Source organism: Pristiophorus japonicus, chromosome 12 (assembly GCF_044704955.1).
Source record: "Pristiophorus japonicus isolate sPriJap1 chromosome 12, sPriJap1.hap1, whole genome shotgun sequence".
NCBI classification, from domain to species: Eukaryota; Metazoa; Chordata; class Chondrichthyes; family Pristiophoridae; genus Pristiophorus; species Pristiophorus japonicus.
Window position 1 is genome coordinate 160,730,994 of NC_091988.1, and position 22,866 is coordinate 160,753,859.

General features: G+C 42.9%; 1 protein-coding gene across 1 annotated transcript in view; it reads right to left on the bottom strand.

Annotated features, from left to right (window-relative positions):
- Positions 1 to 22,866, bottom strand: part of LOC139276885 (zinc finger protein 335-like) — a 143,491-nt gene that overhangs the window by 21,868 nt on the left and 98,757 nt on the right. Inside the window, exons 25-34 of the mRNA XM_070894883.1 lie at positions 22,101 to 22,217; positions 20,649 to 20,725; positions 17,859 to 18,019; positions 14,556 to 14,785; positions 11,472 to 11,553; positions 9,999 to 10,093; positions 6,834 to 7,111; positions 4,329 to 4,452; positions 1,400 to 1,594; positions 610 to 752 (exon numbers count right to left, since the gene is read on the bottom strand). Coding sequence (XP_070750984.1) covers positions 610 to 752; positions 1,400 to 1,594; positions 4,329 to 4,452; positions 6,834 to 7,111; positions 9,999 to 10,093; positions 11,472 to 11,553; positions 14,556 to 14,785; positions 17,859 to 18,019; positions 20,649 to 20,725; positions 22,101 to 22,217 — 1,502 coding nt within the window. The remainder of the gene's footprint in view (positions 1 to 609; positions 753 to 1,399; positions 1,595 to 4,328; positions 4,453 to 6,833; positions 7,112 to 9,998; positions 10,094 to 11,471; positions 11,554 to 14,555; positions 14,786 to 17,858; positions 18,020 to 20,648; positions 20,726 to 22,100; positions 22,218 to 22,866) is intronic.

Consider the following 22,866-nt stretch of genomic DNA (forward strand, 5'->3'; position numbering starts at 1 on the left):
AGCAGGCACAGGGATTAGGACTAATGCATATGTGAAGGATAAGCACAAATACAGATTGGTTGGGTCAAACGGCCTGGGTTCAGATTGTAATATCTGTAGTTTTATGACCAGCAAAAATTATTATTATGTACAACGAACACGCGTGGTATATATTCTAAGTATTCCATAGTCTAGTAAATAAGTAAATCAATCTCTGTTTCCAATTCATCCTAACCACGCCTCTCTGTATTACCTCCGAGATTTAGGCCTCTGTACATCGGTTTGATCATAAATCATAACCTCAGGGTGGTAGAGGTCCAAGTAAGTCTACATCAGTCTCTTGATAAAATCAAGTTCCAGGCTTGTCCAAGCTCATTCTACCAGTTTATACTGAGGAGCTGAGCAAAATGCAGATTATAATAAAGGCCACTTACTACCTTCCCTGGAGTCTAGACCGAGCTGCTGATTACAGTGTTATAAATGAGGCATGAGAGAAACCGGGAGAGACCTAATCATTGATTTTAATGTCCTGGTCAATAAAGGTTGGGAGAGGGAAGACAGGAAGATCAACAACATATGTGCAATGAAATCTTTGGCAGTTGTGTGAAGCCGAGTGGGTGAAAAATGTACCTCTGTCCACAAATATCGCAGGCAAAAGGCTTCTCATTCGTGTGTGTCAGCAGGTGTCGCCGAAGATCCTTCTTGTTCTTGGATGCAAAACTACACTGGTTACATTTGTGAGGTCTCAGGTTAGAATGTTGCAGCATATGGTTCTGAAGACAAGACAAATTCTTACATTACCAAGGGACGCAATCAGACTAAAATCAGTTTACACAGTTTTGGAAATGCATCACAAGCAAGTTACCCAAGAATCTGAACACTACTTTTGGCAAGCCTTGGACACCATTTCAAAGATCAGGACGTGTGTGCGCGTGCACCTGTGTCAGTGCGTGTCCGGGCAAGTGTGCGTGTCCAGGTAAGTGCGCGCGCGCGCGGGCGCACAGGTGGGCGTGTGTGCACAGGTGGGTATGTGTGTGTGGGGGGAAACACAGGGAGGAGACAAATTGGAGTGAAATACACTGTGTGCATGTCCCTACATCTTACTACTCCATGCCACAGTGCATTGATGCACCAGTGTACAGTGCTACTACTCTGTCTCTGATAACATCGACCTAAATAAAAGATCTGAAGTCTACAGCCATGGGCACGTCAAGCATGCGGAGGTTAAATTACTAGTTCATGTAATACTGAAAGCGACCAAATTCCGAACTAGAGAAGATCTGAGAAACTTGTAAAATCAGGCAAAAAGTATAAACAGCTAAAATGATGATTGGGCCCCCAGTTTGCAGCTGGCCGATAAATGGACTCAAAATATAAGTGTTGAGACACTGAAAATGTTCTGGAAATAAGGAATACTTACTCGGACGTCCGGCCACGTATTGGCTGCAAAGTTACAATCCAGACACTTGAAGCCCTGCTCCCCTGCATGTGCTCTCTTGTGACTCTCCATCTCTGCTCGGCCGTGGAATGAAGCAGTACATATTTTACAGGAAAACTTCTTCATGGATGACTGCAGGCTTGAATCAACTGGTGGAGATGTGATGTCGCCAGCGAACTGGGAAATTAGAAAAACAAATTAGATCTTTTAACTTTCCTCTTTTGAAGGTGGGGGGTGGGAGGGGCGGTGGAAATAAGCCAGGGTTGGGTGATTCTGGATCACCTCCCAGGCTGTTCTGAAGTCACTGGCCCGCAATGCAATGAATGGAGCCACTCTCGAGATACAAGCAGCTTCTCTGCAATAGTGAGTCATCGGAGCAACACGACCTGATGTAGCAGATCTCCACTGTGGCCAGAAATGTGGGGGCTGGAAATTGCCCCCCTCAATAAGGTCCATTACCGCCTCCAAGAGGTGGGAATGGAGCGGAGAGGCCTTACCGACCAGGGATGGACGGATAGGCCAACCAGTCCGAAATTGCCCCCGGGACGGAAGCGATGAGTATGGGTTTCCACATTGCCCATTTTCCCGCTGTGTCGGGCACACGCCAACCCCTTACCGACCGGCAGCAACCCCCTTTCCGGCCCCCGCGAGAAATTGCCCCGTGCAAGTGGCGCCGCCTCCGGTCAGTGACACCGACAGCTTTCCCAGCGGGTAGCTGTCTGTGGCTAAATGGCGCATCCGCCCTTAAAGGGGAGGTCGTGCTGCCGCCGACCCCGTATTATTTTTTATTGTCGGCAGTCTGCTAGGTCGGGCCGACAATTATGATCATGGGTTCGGCTGGGCCACCAACAGACAGCTTGGCACTCCCTCTTGGGTGCCAGGCCGCTGGCCCAGCCAAAACTCTCCCTGGTAATCCAGGAGACCTACCTAAAAACTTTGCAGAGTTTGCAGCGGCCCTCCCCTTTAACTGAAGGGGAGGGACGTTGTGACGTGTCAGCGCGGCGCTGATGACTTTGAGCGACAGCCGTTCTGACATGCCCGCACTTCCATCCCACTCCATGGATTGTCCGCCCCATGCATTGGGGTAGACAGAACACTTTAAAAAAAAAAAAAAAAAAGTGTGCCCCTGTTTGGGGCTGAGGGCAATTTCGGCCCAGTGATGTTTTGAAAAAAATTGGCACAGAATATTTTTCTAAATATATTGGACAAAAAGTACTCCCTTCAAGCTATCCTGCCATTTATTGTTATCTCCATGTGCCCCCCAAATGGTAAGCTGCAAGTGGCTACTTGCCCATGACCATCCCCACTTACAGCTGGGAATTCAGCCACCAGGGAGACTCATCACTAGATAAGTGAATCTTAGCTTGATATTACCTGTGACTTGAACTCAAACTACAAGAACATAAAATCAGTATCTCAACAGATAATCGAATGGCATGTTGAAACCTTTAATGCTCGTTGGGCCCCAAGGAACAAAATGATATTCATGGATGGTTTAACCGGATCCAGTTTTGACAGGGAAATCCTACCTGCATGCAATCAACATGTATCGAGTTTTCTTTCACACTAAAAGCCTTTGGGGTGGCATAGCATATTGGAGCACCATCGCAAGATGCCAGAGTCTGAAGATGGCAATATGTGGCATGGTATGATTACCGGAAATGTATCGGGCATGAAAAGTACTGTGCTGATACTTTTTGTCCTTTAACTCATTCTGATTTCGAATCCTTCATACTAACATTCCTTTAGTGGTAATGGAATCATTCGTCCTTTGGTGCAACAAAGTATTTTGGATAGAAATTCTAATAGTGAACTTCCCATGGAGCTGCTCATGGTCAGTTGGAGGATATGCTGTCTTATATTAGCAGGCTGTTATTACATATAACTCAATGTATTATACAATATGGAAAGGAGTGCTCATGTCTCGATAGCCCCTTTCCAATGAGCGAAAGGGGCTGCCTCAAGAAAAGCTGGTTGTTGTGAACACGGAGCTATTTTCACCCTGTTCTGGCCCTTTTAGACACACGCTTTGGGATGAGGAAGAAGTGTTCTAAATAGCCACTTGAGGTCAATTAGAAGCCAATTTCTGTTGCTGAGGGAAGAGTGCCTCTAGATTGACAGTGGCTTGTAAATCCTAGCTCCTCTCAGAGAAACCAGCAGGAAATGACTACTTTCTTGCTCTGTACTATTCGTTTTAACATTACACAGTTGGGTTTTGTTGCTGTTTTAAGAATACATTTCAGCTAATTAGGTGCAAATGAGACACATTTTGCATGATACTCTCAAGTGCGACACTTTGAAATATGATGCACCTGATGGATGCAAGATTTATTTGTTCAATATATAAAGTACAAGTAGTACAGGTAAATGAAGATTTTACCACAGACAGGTAATGTTAACCTACTGCCTGAATGCTCCAACCCTAAATCTGACCACACTTGGGGTAGGGTAGATAACCATAAGCTTAACAGATCATTATTTTTTTTTTTAAAATATCATTTTTGGGATGTGGGCGTTGCTGAGAAGATGGTGGTGGGGGTGGTTCTTGAACCGCTGTAGTCCGTGTGGTATTCTTTGTAGAGGTTTGATACAACAGTGGCCTGCTAGCACACTTCAAAGGGCTGTTAAAAGTCAAGCACGTTGGTGTGGGACTGGAGTCACATATCGGCCAGTCAGAGTAAAGACTACAGATTTTCTTCCCTAAAAGAACATTAGCGAACCAGTTGGGTATTTATGACAGTTTGACAGCTTCAAGGTCACATTTACTGATACCAGCTTTTTATTTTTTATAAAATTAAATTCAAACTGGAGTTCTCTGGATTAGTAGTTCAGTGACAACCAACATACTAGCGTACCCTGGTGCGTGTGTCTCTGATTAAAACCGATGGAGAGGAGAGGCTGGGCCACATACCTCAATCTGCTGGAACTGGTTCCCCTGCATGTTTGTGGTCATGATGAAGCGACCATGGTGCTGTTTTAACTCGTCACCGCTGACAACCACAGTGTGAGCCACATCGCCACTGCTGTCCGAGCCACTGAGGAGGAAAGACAAAGTAAACTCAAGCAGCTAAACAGGTTTACATTGACGCCTACAGATGCACCACAGAATCATGCCATCACTATTACATTCAGGGCAATGGCTAGGATTTGGATTTTACACTCCCAAGTATGGATGTTGCATCTAGTACAGGGTGTCGCATGAAAAGAAAGAACTGGTAGGTTCAACAACCGTTTTAGGTTGATTTTTTTTTATTAAAGAAAAAAATTAAGTATAAGAATCCCCAGTAGGCACTTCACGTATATAGCACAATAAAGATTCGAGCCATGTTTCCCAATTCCACCCCATATCCCCAACCTTGGGAGTTCGGCTATTCACTATTAGCTGAAAATGCAGCTGGATCAGTAAGTGACATTGTTTCTCATCATCACTTGTAATCAAACAGAAATATTCAAGAAAACACACAATAGAAATAGAGAAGAAACAAAGCAAAACGTGTTGGAGTTAGCGGTTTTAATTTTAAATGGACCGTTGAGAAGGGGATGCTCTCTTTAAAAGGAAGGATACTGTATTGAACTATCACATAATCCCTAAATGCTGTAAGGGGAATGCACACTACTTACTACTGTATCTTGGTCTTTCCTTTTATGCTGGTCAGAGACAGACCAGGAACAGATATTTGTACCAACAGATTGATCCAGTCACATGAAGTGAGCTGAAGAAGTCTGGGCAGTGCTCTGATTCTGTGACACGAGAGAAATGTTTTTACATAAACCAACTCACAAGCTGCCTCTGGTCGGACCAGCTAAAGGAAGAGAACAAGGATGGACCAAAAAAATAGCAATGCACAGATGATCTTTTTAAAGATTACATGGTAATTTAACAAAATCTACAGGAAAAGGGGTAATCATGAAATCTCTTAAATGACCCACCTTTGTGAAAGTATTCAACAACACATATTTTCCATGTAAAGGGAGAAGGACAATGGCTCATATTTTACAGCCCGTAAGGACCGTGCAAGTTTCAAGTTTTCTTGCGCAAACCCGGAACTTGCGATCAGTCAAGAATCTTCTGCATCCCTGGGAATAGGACATCCGTGGGCGGAGAGCTGGGCTATTTTCCCAACTACTGCCCAGCGAATGCCTGTGAAATTCTTACACTTGGTAAAAGCAGGTGTAAGGCAGAGTTTAAATGAACATAATTTTCTTTTCAATTATCTAAACATTAAAACACCTGTAAAATAAGGTTACTTTTAGTCCCTTTAAAACATTTTAATTTATTTTTCAAAAAATTACATTTGTTCTAAATGTTTAATTACATTATATTTTAATTAATTTTAAATATGTGATTTATTTATTTGTTACGCAAATGTATTTTTTAATGTGATCCCCATTCATGCTTATGGGCATCCTGTACGTATGGAATCCCTAAGAGCATGAATGGGGCTACCCCTTCTTTCATTGGTTGGGCCGGCCCACATGATCCCAGGGATGCTTGGGCCGCTACGCGTGTCCATGCATAGAGGCCCAGAAGCGCAAGTCTCCGTGGTTCCATGACCATCAGGTAGGTTCGTAGATTTTTTACCGCTCGGAAGCATCCGCCCGAGGGAAGCCTCCAACCGCAAATTCAGGCCTAATGTAGTATTTCGATCATACAACATTATGTACAATTGGCACAATGACCAATTTTGAAATAACTTATGTCACATTTCGTCAGGACATTCTTGCTATTGAGGGAGTGCAGTGAAGGTTCACCAGACTGATTCCCGGGATGGCAGGACTGACCTATCAAGAAAGACTGGATCAACTGGGCTTGTATTCACTTGAGTTCAGAAGAATGAGAGGGGATCTCATAGAAACGTTTAAAATTCTGACGGGGTTAGACAGGTTAGATGCAGGAAGAATGTTCCCAATGTTGGGGAAGTCCAGAACCAGGGGACACAGTCTAAGGATAAGGGGTAAGCCATTTAGGACCGAGATGAGGAGGAATTTCTTCACCCAGAGAGTGGTGAACCTGTGGAATTCTCTACCACAGAAAGTTGTTGAGGCCAATTCACTAAATATATTCAAAAAGGAGTTAGATAAAGTCCTTACTACTAGGGGGATCAAGGGGTATGGTGAGAAAGCAGGAATGGGGTACTGAAGTTGCATGTTCAGCCATGAACTCATTGAATGGCGGTGCAGGCTAGAAGGGCCGAATGGCCTACTCCTGCACCTATTTTCTATGTTTCTATGTCTATGTTTCAAACTAAACAAAGTTTGCCACTTTTTATTTACTATAAAGAAATACTTCTTTAAAAGCTTCCAGGGGACATCTACTGAGCACATGGCTGAATGATATGGAGCTCCAGCTACACAAGACAATTATTCCTGCAAGAAACGGTGTCACTGGCGAGCACTGGGTTTGCGTTCAAGTCACCTGTAAACCGTGGTGGCTTGTTGCATCTCCTCACTTCCTGGTGTGACGATATTATACTCTGTCCCATTGGCGTAAGGGTTGATGGTGACCTGTGGGATTCCGGAGCTGTCTATGGTTGTGGTATCGTACATTTCCTGGACCACAGTCTCGCCATGTTCGTCCACATGAAGCGTGATGATTTTGTGCTGCGGCGACATGGTCAATTGTTCCTCCTCATGGTCCGGAGATTCCTGGGAGGACTGATCTTGAACTGTACTGTCTGATTTCAGTACTGCTACCTGAGTAAGGCACAATAAACAAGAGACAAACCAAAAATTACTAGGATTATACTCCAGCACTACATGCCAATACTTTTACCCCACAACCACAGCATGGTGATTGTTTTCACCAGTGGTAAAGGGCTGGATTTTCACCAGGTTTTCACTGCGATTTGACCCTCCGCGGTGAAAACCCGGGCACCTCTTTGCGGCGGCGCTTCCACGTACCGCCGGGGAGAGGTGCGCCGACGTGAAACGACGAGCAACGCTGCGGATTGTGTTACCGTCGTACTTTCGGCACTCTCCCGGTATGCCGCGCGCAGCCCGGCCAGCAGCAGTAATTATGAAAACCTGCAAAAAAGTTAAGTTAACGAGTTTTTATTTAAACATTTTTTTCAGCGATTCGATAGATAAATGTTTTTGGGAATTTTTTCCCCTCCCTCCCAAGGCCTCTCTCAACGCTTCCGGCCCCGAAATAAAGTCGATGAAACTCGCGGTTTGCGCCGCGAATCGTCGCGCAACGCCTCCTTTACTAACGTAAAGGCCGAAAGTTCGGCCTAAAAACTGTAGCGCAGCAAAACAATAAGTTTGGCGTAAATCTACAGTTTGCCCGATAACCCCGCCTTAAGGGTCCAGTAATAGTCAGGCTTCCTATTTTCTATGTTTCTATTCTGATTTAGTGCTGATGTTTAAGTTTTGCTTGGGCTTCCCAGTGTACTCTGGGCAGTCAGTGAGAGAGATGCTCCTCTCACCCTGGTGGAATTATTTTGAGGAAGAAAGCGCAGGTCTCATTCGCTATCTGGAGAAAAATGTTCGCACCAAGAAACTGATGCCCATTTCAGAAAATGTTCAAATCTGGTGGTCTTTGGAATACCTGGTCTGTGGTCTTTCTACTAATTGTTTCCACTATTTATCACTGGCAAAACAAAGAAGGAGTTGGAACTGTAAGTTATATTCTCCCTGAATAATGGGTCATTAGAGAAGCAGTACTCCAGTCAAGTTAAATTTAATTTAAAAATAAGGGGACTGCAGCAGGAATTGCGAAAGGGCAGTCCTAGAACACATCTACAAAGCAGTTGGTGTGAGTCTTCTAACCAAGCTGCTTTCTTGGAGCTGATCTAAGCACAGCTATGAGTGGGCCCTGCTCGTCTTTCTGATGCAACAATTCTCTGCAACCTCACAGCCCTGGCTGTGATCCTAAAACTTTAATATAAAACTCCAACACCTTTGCTATAAACATTGACTCTTACCCACCACCAGCTTATGAGTGTATGGTTTCTAGATAATTCAATTGGGGAAAACAGATTAGTTCAATCACATAAGAACATAAGAAATAGCAACAGGAGCAGGCCATTTGGCCCCTTGAGACTGCTCCGCTATTCAATAAGATCATGGCTGATCTGATCCTGGCCTCAACTCCACTTTCCTGCCAGCTCCCTATAACGCTAGACTCCCTTGTCATTCAAAAATCTGTCTATCTCCACCTTAAATATATTAATGACCCAGCCTCCACAGCTCTCTGGGGTAGAGAATTCCAAAGATTCACAACCCTCAGAAGAAATTCCTCCTCATTTCAGTTTTAAATGGGTGACCCCTTATTCTGAAACTGTGCCCCCTAGTTCTAGATTCTCCCATCAGGGGAAACATCCTCTCTACAGTTGTCAAATCCCCTCAGAATCTTTTATGTTTCAATACGATCACCTTTCATTCTTCTAAGATCCAATGAGTATAGACCCAACCTGCTCAACCTTTCTTCATAAAACAACCCCTTCATCTCAGGAATCAACCTCATGAACCTTCTCTGAACTGCCTTCAATGTAAGCATATCCCTCCTTAAATGAGACCAAAACTGTACGCAGTACTCCAGGTGTGGTCTCACCAACGCCCTGTACAGTTGTAGCAGGACTTCCCTATTTGTATACTCTATCTCCCTTGCAATAAAGGCCAACATTCCATTTGCCTTTCTAATTATAAAAGGATATCTTATCACAGAGTAGGATGTAAAAAAAAAGTTTGAAAGTAAACCTTGCTTTGGCTGAAGTGGCAGAAGCAGCATGAAAGTGCCAAGCAAGAACATGCATCTACAATCTCACCGGACAGCACTCAGTATCACATCACACCATACCATACCTAATACCGCACATCGCATCAGCAACTGGAAATATACAAGTGGGCTCAACGAGAGAGTCTGTGTTGTAATTGTGGATTTTAGGTATTCTACAAAGTATTTGATGCTCCTATACACACTTTCACATGGAAAACACATACATAATTGTAAACGAAACTTCTCTAAATAAATTTTATACAGCCTTTTCTGTAATTCATCTGTCAATAATGCTTCGTTAGGGACTGAATAACACGCTGACAAGCAGCAACAACCAAGCTTTTTGTCTTTGTGGCTCACCTTGGGTCGAAGTGTGGAGTGTGTGGCTAATATACAGAATTTAAATCAGTGTTCCATTATTTTAAATACATCTCAAGTTAGTGATATGAACAGATCTTGGTGTTCCGATTTTTGATTTGTCCACCAGCCAATTCGGAACCTTCAGGCCCATGAAATTCAAAGAGGACAAACAGTGGGTAAAAAGCACAAATAGAACCTGGAGTTGCCTGGACTTTGAGAGCCAGATTGACTAGGCTCAGTTTGCAATTAGCCCACAGACTATAGCTTGGACAATGCTACTCTAAAGTGCCAGAGTTTTGAAAGAGTTCCAAATAAAATTCCAAACAAATAATAAATCCCTTAATATTTTCAGGAACAAACATTGTGTGTAATTTTTTCCCTGAAAATATTAAGGTATTTATTATTTGTTTTAAATGACTCTAGATCAGTTAATTGGGAGGAATACGCACTTCCCAAACACACCGGATTTGTTAAAAAGCTGAGGATTATATCAAAGTTCTATACCTGTAATGAATTTGTGATGAGCTCCCTTGGCGTGCTCATATTCAGCAGGAGGTCCAGGGCATTTTGTGCTGTGATCTCCGAGGATTCACTTGTACCTGACAGGCAAAAGATCATATGCTTATTCATCACTCTGTATACAGTTAAGTAGGTCTTCTCCCATTGGGAGGACTGAGATTGAAAATGAATCACAGGCTGGAACCCATGTGGAACATGAAGACATCGGAATTGTGTGTACATGCAGAAAGATCAGATATTTATGTTAAGTTAAGTAAATCTGGCTAATTCTCAGTTTCTCAACTGGCCATACGCATCTACAACAGATCAGAGGCCCACAGGAATTTGGAGGAGCGTAAAGCTCAATAGCTGAACCTTCTCCATCTAATAACTGACTGCTTGTGCAACATTCTTTTAGAAAATTCCTGGCCAGCCTCCAATCTTGCACCCTCCATAAACTTCAGCTCATCCAAAACGCTGATGTCTTCTTTCTAATTTGCACCAAAACCCATTCACCCGTGGCCCCTATGCTCGCTGACGTACCTTGGCTCCAGGTCCACTAATGCCTAGAGTTTAAAATTCTCATTCTCGTGTTCAAATCCATCCATGACTTCGTCCTTCCCCAACTCTTATAACCTCTTCCAGCCTTACAACTCTCCGAGAACTCTGCGTTCCTCCAATTCAATTCTTGGGCATCCCCACTTCCTTCGCCCGATAATTGGCCACTGTACCCATCAGCCATCAACGCCCTAGCTCTGAATTTCCTCCCATAACTTCACTTGTCTTCTTCAAGACACTCCTTGAAACCTACATCGGTTTGTCAGCTGTGGCTCAGAAGGTTGTGGGTTCAAATCCCACTCCAGGGATTTGAGCACAAAAACCCAGGCTGACACTCCAGTGCAGTACTGAGGGAGCACTGCACTGTCGGAGTCTTCTCTCTCAAGTGGACATAAAAGTTCCCATGACACTATTTGGAAGAAGAGCAGGGGAGTTAACCCCAGTATCCTGGCCAATATTTATCCCTCAATCAACGTAACAAAAAAAACAGATTATCTGATCATCATCACATTGCTGCTTCTGGAAGCTTGCTTGTGTGCAAATTGGCTGCCACATTTCCTACATTACAACAGTGACTACACTCCAAAAGTGCTTCATTGGCTGTAAAGCACTTTGACATGTCTGGTGGTCGTGAATGGCGCTTTATAAATCCAAGTCTTTCTTTTTTCCTTCTCTTTGATCAAGCTGTTCGTCACCCATTCTAGTATGTCCTTCTTTAGCTCAGTCAATTTGTGTCTGAATATGCTGCTGTGATGGCACGTTTTACTACATTAAAGGTGCTATATAAATGCAAGTGGTTGTTGTGTACATACTTTAGGGACATTTGCTTCCATTAAAAGGACACCAGAGTCAGGCGAGAGAAGTGATTTGTTTTTACACTTCGAAAAATATTTGATAGAATCCTGCCATGGTGTCACATACCTTGTTCATAAATGATAGTAGCAGTTCCCAAGGAATCCTGGTTGACCATCGATGTTGGAATGGTCTGGTAGGTCAGGGGCATCTAACAATATAAATGCACAGAATGTCAGAGAAGTTACAGAGTTCAGGAGAGAAAAAACACTCACATTTATGGTAAGGAAATGTCACTGAACGTGGGTGCTAACTGCTTTATGCTCTTTGAATTGTGGGGGTCTGGAGATTTGAAAAGGGCCGTTTTCTCACATATGGGATAAATCCTGCTGATGGAATCTGAATTTTGAGATGTATACAAATTAACGAGAATGTGGACTCTCAAAGCTCATGGCAAGCTCCCACACGGACATAAACTTTATCATCCCAGTTTAGTACATAGACATCAGTGATATACAAACCAATTTCCACGGCAACCCACTAGTTTAGGAGTAGATTCTAACATTAAAATATATAGCAAGGGTAGAGTGAACCTCTTTTGTATAATAACATGCCGTCGGGAAGTTCGCAAGTGCTTCATAACCAACAGATTTATTTTGAAGTGCAGTCACTGTTTGTGGGTAAACACAGCAATCAATTAGTGCACAGCAAGATACCACAAACAGCAACTGAATGAATGACTAGTTAACCTGCGCAGTGAATAGTAAACACAAGAAACAACACTGCAGATTTCTAACTTTACTGCAAATCCACAAAAACACAACTAAAAACACTGTGTAGGTTTGAGATGGGGGCGGGGGTGGGGGTGGAAGAAAGGAGATGAGGTATTTACATAAATAAACACATTTAAAAGATTAGGACCAAGAGTAATAGATGGGTTTATTTATCCAATGAACTACTTGATATTACAGCAATACTAAATAATTCAAAGAAGTACTGTTTTTGAATTTGTTGGCAGGAGAAAGTGGCTGCAAGCTAGCAAGGTCAATCATCAAAGCACCAATCTGAATTAGAAAGACATCTTTTCTAGAAATTGCTAGGGAATGTTTGTCATTACAATGTAAATATATGCATGGTATATTATACTTCCTGTCATTCTGCTGGCAAGAGATAACATTAAATCTTAAGACAAATGCTGTGTGTGCTACATCACATTTTTTCAGCCATCTGCTGGGTCATGCTGCCTATAACACAGTCACTGTACTGTGCTCGCAAGGTAACAAGTCAAAAATGAAGGTTGGATTCTAAACAATTAGCTACCAATAAATTTAAATCTCACCTCTGCTTACTTCCATAAGCCACAATCTACTGTATTACTGCTTTGAAAAACTGGCAGCTTTATCAGGACCTACATTAAACATATGGGATTCCAAACATGGTGTGGAACCCATTGTTAAAAGGGAGGAATATAGAAATAAATGGAATATTTGCAAGCATACACTATGTAATGTAACTGTCTCTTACTGAGAAATTAATGTAATACAGGTACAAAGAAACAGATATGGGCATTAAATTAATTGTGGGGATGAGGAAATAATAACTTTATTCAAATATAAAATCAACAGGTAGATCAGAGGACAGAGATTAATAGGTTGACGAGAACAACAAACTGGTTAGAAGCTAAAATAGAAACTGAAATTGTGATTGTGAGGAATATAAAGCACACGGAAAACTTAAGAATAATCAAAGTGACAGTCAGGCTGAGAGGACCAAAGGAAGATAAGGCCCCTAGCCTAAATGGTACATTAGGGTACACAGGGAAGTGGGTAATCAAACTGGTCACAGCTTGGCATCCATTTTTAATGTTTCATTGACAGAAATGGTTCATCAGAATTGGAGAATGGTGAATGCCATTTATAAAAATGGACGGAACAACCATCCTGGTCCGCGTGTCTGGTGACTGTAATAGATAACATGTCAAGAAGGCAGCTTGCAGGAAAAAATAACAAAAGATGAAGAGAAAATGGGGCTCAGAAGAGAGGTAATTTAATGTGGATGAATGCGAGGCAATGTCTGGGGAAGAGAGAATAAGCAGTAGGAATAGAAGAAAAGCAGTAACGACTGCAAGACAACACAGAAGAGGGATTTGGGTTGATTGAAAGCATCAATGCAGTGTGCAACCACATTAAAGAAAGTGAGCAAAATCTTAGTGCATAGCTTGAGCAATGGAGCACAGCTCGGGGGCAGGGGGGGAAGGGGGTTATAAACTTGCAGTCTTACTTTGAGTACTGTGCACAATTCTGATAACCTGGAGACATTCTGGCTGTGGAGAAGGTACAGAGAAGGGCAGCTAAAGATTAGAGACCTGAGCTCCAAGAAAAGACAAAGGAAGCCAGGATGTTTACAATGGAGAAAAGGCAGCTCAGTGGAGACCTTATTGAACAAAATCATAATGGGTTCAAACCAAACCCTAATAAATTGTATGACATTGCCACAGCCCCTAACTGGAGGCAAGAATGTCGGTGAATAGAAAGTTTTATTTTGACTCCTTCAGAGAGACTGGTGAATGTGTGGAACAGGCAATAAAGGGAGTGTGTGAGACAAATTCACGAAGGAAATGGAAATCTCTTTGCTAAACGTCCCTTTGCTAAAGAAAGCTGTGCTGTCCCTTGGAAATTGTAGTCCCACGGATGCTGATGGAGAAACTTAATCCAAACATTGTCTGGTTGTTTGTCTGTAGGGTTGGGGAAAGGGAACATAACCCAACATTAAGGATGTTCAGAGGTCCCTGTTGTGGGGAGCGGGGGGGGCAGTTGTTGGGAGCCAGGATTTATAGGTCATTTTGCATTGGGGAAAGGAGAGATTTTTCATTATGCAAGAAATTTTTAGGGATGAACAGTGGACTAGGTGAGAAACTGACAAGGTGGTTCTAACTCAAGTTTTTAAACCAGAATGTGATTTCAGGAAAAAAGTGCATTTGGATCGTAAGGTTTTGAGTAATATGATTCAAACCAATTTTATACTTTTATTATTCACCCATTATAAATGGAGAAAACACAGACCAACAATAAACCAGTAAGGAAAAGGAAACCTGATTCACTTCACGCAGGCTCGGCAGTCACAGCACAGACAAACACAAGTTTAGAAAGTTAGGTACTATGGACGTAATTAGTGGGAACAATCCTAAACTGATGTCTGGAGAGCTGCACTCACAATGGTGTCTCGTATGCTTTCCTGCGTAGACTGCATCTGCTCGTGCTGTTGTTTCAACTCTTCTATTTGCTGCAGAGTGAAGAATGGCCGGCGTCTGCGGGGTGGTTCTTCGGGATGGATCTTTGCCCAGTCCTCGTAGTACTCAGGGTGGCGGCACTGAACGTGCAGCCGCAAGTTCTTCTTGTGTTTGGTGTTGAAATGGCAGAGGTCACAGGAGAATGGCTTCTCACCTACGAGAATGTACATTTAATACACATGCAATCTCTTCACTAAAACAGATTGTTCACACGGTTTCACCAACTATTTTAATGGTTTAAATATAGTGATCAAAATACTGTACAGGGAACATTGTCCATAGACAAGAACTCCATTATATTACTGGAATATTAAACTGCAAATCCCATTAAACCACATATTGCATTGACTACCTGGGTTATTAGAGCACTGTATTTTCACCTTGGAGACTTGGATTTAGAAACATAGAAAATAGGTGCAGGAGTAGGCCATTCGGCCCCTCCAGCCTGCACCGCCATTCAATGAGTTCATGGCTGAACATTCAACTTCAGTACCCCATTCCTGCTTTCTCGCCATACCCCTTGATCCCCCTAGTAGTAAGGACCTCATCTAACTCCTTTTTGAATATATTTAGTGAATTGGCCTCAACAACTTTCTGTGGTAGAGAATTCCACAGGTTCACCACTCTCTGGGTGAAGAAGTTCCTCCGCATCTCGGTCCTAAATGGCTTACCCCTTATCCTTAGACTGTGACCTCTGGTTTTGGACTTCCCCAACATTGGGAACATTCTTCCTGCATCTAACCTGTCTAACCCCGTCAGAATTTTAAATGTTTCTATGAGGTCCCCTCTCATTCTTCTGAACTCCAGTGAATACAAGCCCAGTTGATCCAGTCTTTCTTGATAGGTCAGTCCCGCCATAATTCAGAGTTTACTGGTAATCTCACACAGATCAGCCAAAAGAAAGCAGAAAAACTCCATTATCACCTTCTCCGATACTGTCTGGTCCCCCTTACTGTTATATCACATCAAACTGCTCCTTGCAATTTTCAAATAGTTGCTCAGTAACTAGTGTGGATGTGTGATCATTTCCCAATACAGTCACAACCGCTTAAACCGTCCATGTTTAAAATCAGTCAAATAGCTCAAACCATTTCCCAGTACCGTTACTGTCAATTCTAAAGTCGCCGCTCACAGTGTGTTAAACACACCGGCTATTTTAGGCAGAAACAGGCATTTGGTGAGTAGTTCTGGTGGAGATACTCTGTATGCTTAAATCACCTCTAACTGGTGTTGGTTAGAGCGAGCACTACTCAGCACTGACTGCAGTACATGTTCATGAGTAGTTCGCACCTTGTTAAAGTGTGATTATCTTACAGACTTATGCCCCTATTTTCCACCTTCCCGATTTTTGTTGCCTGCGTACAATAACGTACGTTTTTTTGCGGCAGCATATAAACTTTGTGGAAACTTGCAAAATACTGATTACTCCAAAAAAAAAAATAACCGGGTGCCAAAAAGACAGCGCCCAAAGATGGCAAAAATTGTCCCCTTAATCTTTCATAAGTGGAATGGGATTTATTGAAGCACTCAAGCTTGCCTTGAAGCATAAAAGTGAATGTTGCAAGTGCAGTGGAATCTTGTCACATTTAATAGTTTGGGCAGACAAAAATATCTAAATTCATATAAATCATCCAACGCATATAGCGGACAAAATGACATTAGCACGAATGCACCCATTATAAGCAGTGGGACTGTATTATGGTATTAACACATTTCAGATACTCATTAAATAGGATATTATTCAGACCAATACAACACAAGCAACTGTTGCTGTGGAGTAGTCCAAGTAAGACCACCAGCAACATGCTGCATCTAATGTACCCATTCGCTCTCTCACACACTAAGCAATAATATAAAAACTAACCAAACTGGTCCCTTTGTGGGAGTTTGACAATGAGCAGAAGCAGCATATATCCTGAAATTGTTGGCTAAACCAGGAGAATGAAGTAAATTAAGAAAACACAATAGATTCTCTCAGAGCTCGGGGGAAACACAGTCTAATTTTAAGCAGGGGTGGATATGCAAGTGTTTCTTTAAGACTCATCACTTCACTCACTACATTTGGCGCAAAGAACATCTTCATCCATGACTGTTATGAGGCAGAGCATTTAAATACTGCACTATATTCTACCACTATAAATAATGCTGTCTTTAAATGTCACCTTTGGCACCAGTGCTGAAAACAACAGTATCAAGTTGCCAGTATGGAACAGTACTGGAAAAAGCAAGACAAAATCTAAAAGGTGGATTTGCCTCATTATTTTTGCATTTCACCAATGACAGATCCAGTTCAGCTATTTTTTTTAAAAAATAAATTGAAAGCAAAAAACATGCATTACAGGATGCTGTCTTTTGAGTTCTACCCTCACCGTACAGAAATACTTCCCCTCAAACCCACATACAGTTCAATCATTCTTTACTTTTCCTGGTCATGTTTCCCATCACATCCTACAAGTGCAGTGGAGAGGGCTGTGAGGACCAAGGAAAAATCAACACAAAGCAGAGTAATATCCCTGAATCAAAAAATAGATTTTTTATACAGGCTACCGGAACAGGAACAACATGCAAATTGTTTTGCTCAGGCATAAGTTTCTTCCCCACATTAAAGAAGATGTTAATGCAATGAAGATAATGCGAACACTTTGCTTCCTATATACATCCTGATTAAAAACTTCCATGTTTGCCTCAAAAAAAGCAATCACATCCTTTCTTTAAAGTGGGAATAGATAGCTTTTTATTGTTGAGTAATTCTCCCCCCATCACACACACAGCGGGGCCAATCCCCCCCAAAAATGAGAAAGACTCAGATACAAAACACACCTTTCCTGAAGAAGGCCTCAATTTATTTCTCAAAAAATCAACCTCAAAGAGACCGACTGGCCAGAAAAAAAAACAAGTGCGTTCAACAGGCTGGCTCTGGCTAACTTTTCTTGATCAGACTACATGGAGATCAGTCCCAGCACCGAGCCCAACTCAAAAGGTCTGTGCATCAATACATCTCTAGGTGGCTGCCACTAAACTCTGTGGAAGTCTTTTAAATACGGTGGGCTAATTCGCCACGACTTTGTTTGGGGGGGGGGGGGGGGGGGGGTGGGGGGAGGAGGAGGAGGAGGCGGGCCTATGCTACAAGCACCTTTCATTTAAAGTACCTTTCTCTTCAATGGAACTCCTTGGTTGAAGTTGACACACATCTAAGAAGCACCAGAGACCCCTGTCTCGAAGCTCACCTGTGTGTTTAATGGCAACATGAGAAACCAGGAAGTCTTCTTTGATGGTGGAGTATTTGCAGAAGTCACATTTAAATGGTTTATCTGTGGTATGCGATAGCTGGTGATTGAGGAGGAGCTTCTTGTTCTCACAGACGTAGTCACAGAACTCACATTTAAATCTATAAAGCAAAACAAAGGTTAAGTACAGGAATACAAACACTGAGCATTGTGTAGCCAGAGTGAAAATATATACATCTTTTATAAAAAAAAACATTTTTAGAAAGTATCGTGCTGACAATTATTTCAATATGAAGTTTCTCACCCTCCATGAATTCAATGCAAAACAACAAGTGCTAAATACTGTTCAGCAATTCCATCTTAATCCTGCTATACTGTGCAGCAAATGAACCTCAAAACAAGACAGTCCCAGAGGCAAGGTTCAAAAACAATGGGCTAAAACACTTCAATCTGTAAGGCAGTCTCAACCCAGTTCTCAGCAGATGAATCCACAGCACAAAGCTGTCCCTAATTTACAATTCATAAGAACATAAGAATTAGGAACAGGAGTAGGCCATCTAGCCCCTCGAGCCTGCTCCGCCATTCAATAAGATCCTGGCTGATTTGGCCGTGGACTCAGCTCCACTTACCCACCCGCTCCCAGTAACCCTCAACTCCCTTATTGGTTAAACATCTATCTATCTGTGATTTGAATACATTCAATGAGCTAGCCTCAACTGCTTCCTTGGGCAGAGAATTCCACAGATTCCTCAGCACCAATGACCTCGACTCCCACTTCACGACAGGCAGGAGGGGGTCAGGGGTAAACCTTCAAATGCACAAGATGCGCCCCATACCTGCTATGTGCTGTTGCTGCATGGGTTTCTTAGCAGTTGCGAAGCCCGGCAGTGAAATGGAGGCGGAAGCTGCCGGATCCAAAAAGGTAAGTGCATTTCCCAGCACTCACTGTGGGCCAACAGGAGCCAGACAACAGCCCCATCACTTCTCCCAGCCTTCCTCTCACCAGTGTCCTCTCTACCCACCACTCCCTGATGTCCTTTCTCTCTTCGCCCCCCCCACCCCCTTCACCTCTATGTACTCTTCCCTCCCCCGCACCCTACCACACCGATCACCTCTCCCACCCCCTTCCTCCACCGTTATGTCCTCTATTCCCCCCCCCCCCCACCAATCCGTCGCGATGTCCAATCTCCCCTTCCCCACTGCACTGCGATGTCCAACATCCCCCGATTCCCAATTGCTAGGAATCACTCCCAAGGATTCCCGGCTGTGGTCCCTGCTGCCCATGTTGTCTCCCGGCCACCAGCCAAGCTGTCACAATTTGGCTGGCTGCAGGACAGGAAACATTAAAAAAACTATAGCAATGTCCCGCTGTTAAGTTCAGCAGGACCTCCGGCCTTTCGGGTTGTACACTCGTTCCCATACCCTCCCTGTAAACATCCGGCCCAATATCTCTTACTTTAACGAGAATAAAATGAACACAAAAAAAAGGATAAAGCCACATTTCCACTCAATGAGTTCAGCATCCATAGAAGTTAAAGAAAGAGGGCACATTTACTTAAGCAATCACAGTAAACAGTACACCACAGTGAATCCCAATTGTACAAGATTTCCAACAGGGGAAGTACATATACCAACAAGGAGGAATGGAGTGTTACAGGAGAACAGTGAACAATATTTACAAAGTGCAGTCACACCATCTACTGGCAGAAATACAAAACTACATCATTTAAAATAAACATTGGTCGATTGCCACAGCAAAAATGTATTGTTTGTTCACTCTTGCGGTCTCCTTCAGTGACATTGGGAACGCTGCAAGAAATAGAGGGGGATTGCGACAGCAAAATTTTAAAATAAAAATTGCCTCTCTTGTTCCCTCTGCCATCTCCCACTCCCTAATAACTTTGTTTCATTCTGTTTATCTTTCCCATCTCTCACTTTCTATCCCCCTCAGTCTTTCTGCATATCTCTCTGACTCTCTCTTTCTCACACAGGTCTCCCTCTCACCAGTCATTGAGGTCTGGAAGCAGAGTGTGCTCTGAACTTCTGATAGCTAACAAATTGATCTAATCTCACCCAAGAAGTCACCTCTCCATCTCCTGCCACACTACACTCTCCCTCCAGTTTGATTTTCCTCTTCACTGCTTCTGTCCCTCTCTGCTCTTATTTTCTTTTCCCTCTGACTGTACGGTTTTATTCATGTCCCTTTGGCTCACCCCGCAACATTTTCCCCCCTCTATTTCTTGCAGCGTTCCCAATGTCACTGAGGGAGACCGCAAGAGTGAACGAGCAGATTCGCAGCTGGAGGAACCCAGGAAGCAGGAGGAAGTGACCATTGTCAATGGTACACTGTAGGGAGTGGGGAAAGAGCAGGCCTGGACCGCTGATACAGCATGGTGAATATGCTCCAACTGGCCTTCCCAACCTGGGCTAGTGAGGCAAAAAATATGCAGAGTTCCTGCTCCTGACCATTATCGAGTGATTCTGCTGGAAACGTTTCACGTTTGGATGTTTGGCAAGGACAGCATCGTGTTTGGCTGTAATGCACACCCACAGCTGAGCTTCCTGCAAACACTCAATCTAGGCGCACACATGTAACTGGGAAGCATGCAAGGTGGGGTAGGTTATGCAGCCAATGGAACATTACCCCAGCGTGACCAAGTGCCTGTGGAAATGGGAGAAATTAATCAATCAAGTCATTTCAGACTCTGCCTCTGTATAGAACACATCTCATCAATGCACCATGCTCAGTTAATCAGCACCATGCTCAAGCACTTTAAGAGTCAGACCTACCTGCTGTTTCCAAGAGCCTGAATGTGGGTTAGTAGATGCATTTTGAATGTGTACCTCTTCTTAAAAGATTTCCCACACTGCAATAAAAGGGTTAAATTATGAGGGCATAGATTAGGTTTGTATTCCTTTGAGTACAGAATGTTAAAGGATGATCTAATTGAGGTGATCAAAGGAGTTAGAAAGAAGAGACTTGGATTTATATTCACAACCACCAGCGTCTCAAAGCGCTTTACAGCCATTGAAGTACAGTACTTTTGGAGTGTAGTCACTGTTGTGATGTAGGAAAGTTGATAGAGAAACTATTTCTTCTGGTGGGAGAGTCCAGAATAAGGGAGCGTAACCTTAAAATTAGAGCTAGGTCATTCAGGGGTGATATCAGGAAGTAGTGGAAATCTGGAACTCTCTCTCCCCAAAAAGATGTTGAGGCTGGGTTAATTGAAAATTTCAAAACTGAGATGGATAGCTTGTTGTTAGACAAGGGTATTAAGGGTTACGGAACCAAGGCAGGTAGATGGAGTAAGATACAGATCAGCCACAATCTAGTTGAATGGCAGAACAGGCTCGAGGAGCTGAATGGTCCACTCCTGTTCCTATGTTAAAATACAGAGCTTTACATAGCTGGCAGCATGATGAAAAGTCAATTATAAAATCAAGCGCAGAACAATCTTGTCAAAGAGGCAAACGATCGGAAAAGTCTTTTCTCCATTAGGCGATATAACAATTCTAGATACTGTACTTGGGAGAAATTTACAACAAACATTATGGGCTGGATTTTCGGTTGAGGGTTTTTAAGAGGCAGTAATGTCGGGCGGTGGATAAATTTAGCGCCGGGAAATGGTTTGCGTCGGCAGCCACAAAATTCAGCAGCTGCGCCCTGATAGTGGAGTGGAGCGCCAGGGGAAGCGTTCTACTCTTATCTTAGGATGCTAGGTCGGGTGAGCAACCGAATATCTGTTGCTAAGGAGCCGGATTCGTAGCGCCCTAAAAGGCATCGCTGGAAAAAAAAATATCGGCACAAAAAAAAACATTCCTATTATATTACTGATCCCAAATAAAGATAAATCACAAAAAGAAAAACAATCACACTTAACTCCTGCACTCATTCCTTCCCACACCGCCGCCGGTACAGCTCTGACCGCCAGCTTTCTCTGGCGGGTTGTCTACGGGGCACTATGGGGTCAGCGTTAAACAAATTGAGACCGGGACGATACTGCGGGCATTGCATGTGATGCTCCCAGGTGGAACTGCTCAGCACCACCGCCAAACCGACACCAAATTTCCTGATGGCTGGAAGCTAGTCACCTGGGAGGCGGGGTTAAGAATTTCGAGACTCATTACTGCCCTCTAGGGTGCTATCAGAGGCTAATTCCAAAAGAAGATCCAGCTCCATCTGTTTTTTTGAGAAGTTAGAAGATCTGCATTTACAGGAAATCGCAGGAGAGGTGCACCAACCTTATCACACATATGCGGCTTTTCAGCACTGTGTGTTTTTAAGTGCTGCGTTAGCCTCTTCTGCATGGGATAGACCCGATAGCACACAGGACAAGGATAGGAATTCACCTTGGGAATCTGCGGGGATAATTCAAGGCAAGAATCAATGATAGTTAGGGAAACAAGAGAAAGGTCATAACAGAGTTTGTTATAAATTGATTTAACTATCTTAAAATCATAAAAAGATTTTTTTTTAAACTGGCAATCTGTAATAAAAACAAAACGCTGGAAATACACAGTGGGTCAGTCTGCATCTGTAAATGAGTAAAGACAGGTTAGCCTTTCAGGCACAATCCATTCTCATAAAAGGGTAATTCATGCCTGGAATATTAACCCGTCTTTTTCTCTTTGCATATATTAACTGATCTGCTGTGCATTTCCAGCATGGTTGTTTTTGTAGGATCTTTTAAGGCCGATAATGCGGCTTTTATTGGCTCAAGTAGTCGCAGATATACAACAGGGGTGATAGATTAGTCATTTTATATGAATTTTGAGCTAAAATAAAATACAAGAGCTGCAGCATGTGGAAATATTAGTCCGTTACTCAATATTAAAATAAAGTTGAAAATAACAGCAGTTCCTAGATGGAACAAACTGCAGTCTGCAGATTTGTCCAGTAGAGTAGGAACAACTCCACTTTCTGCAATAAAAACTGATTATGCTAGAATAAGCAGGACTATTATATGGACGAGAAAGGCTATTCAGACCATTTTAGACCAAACATATT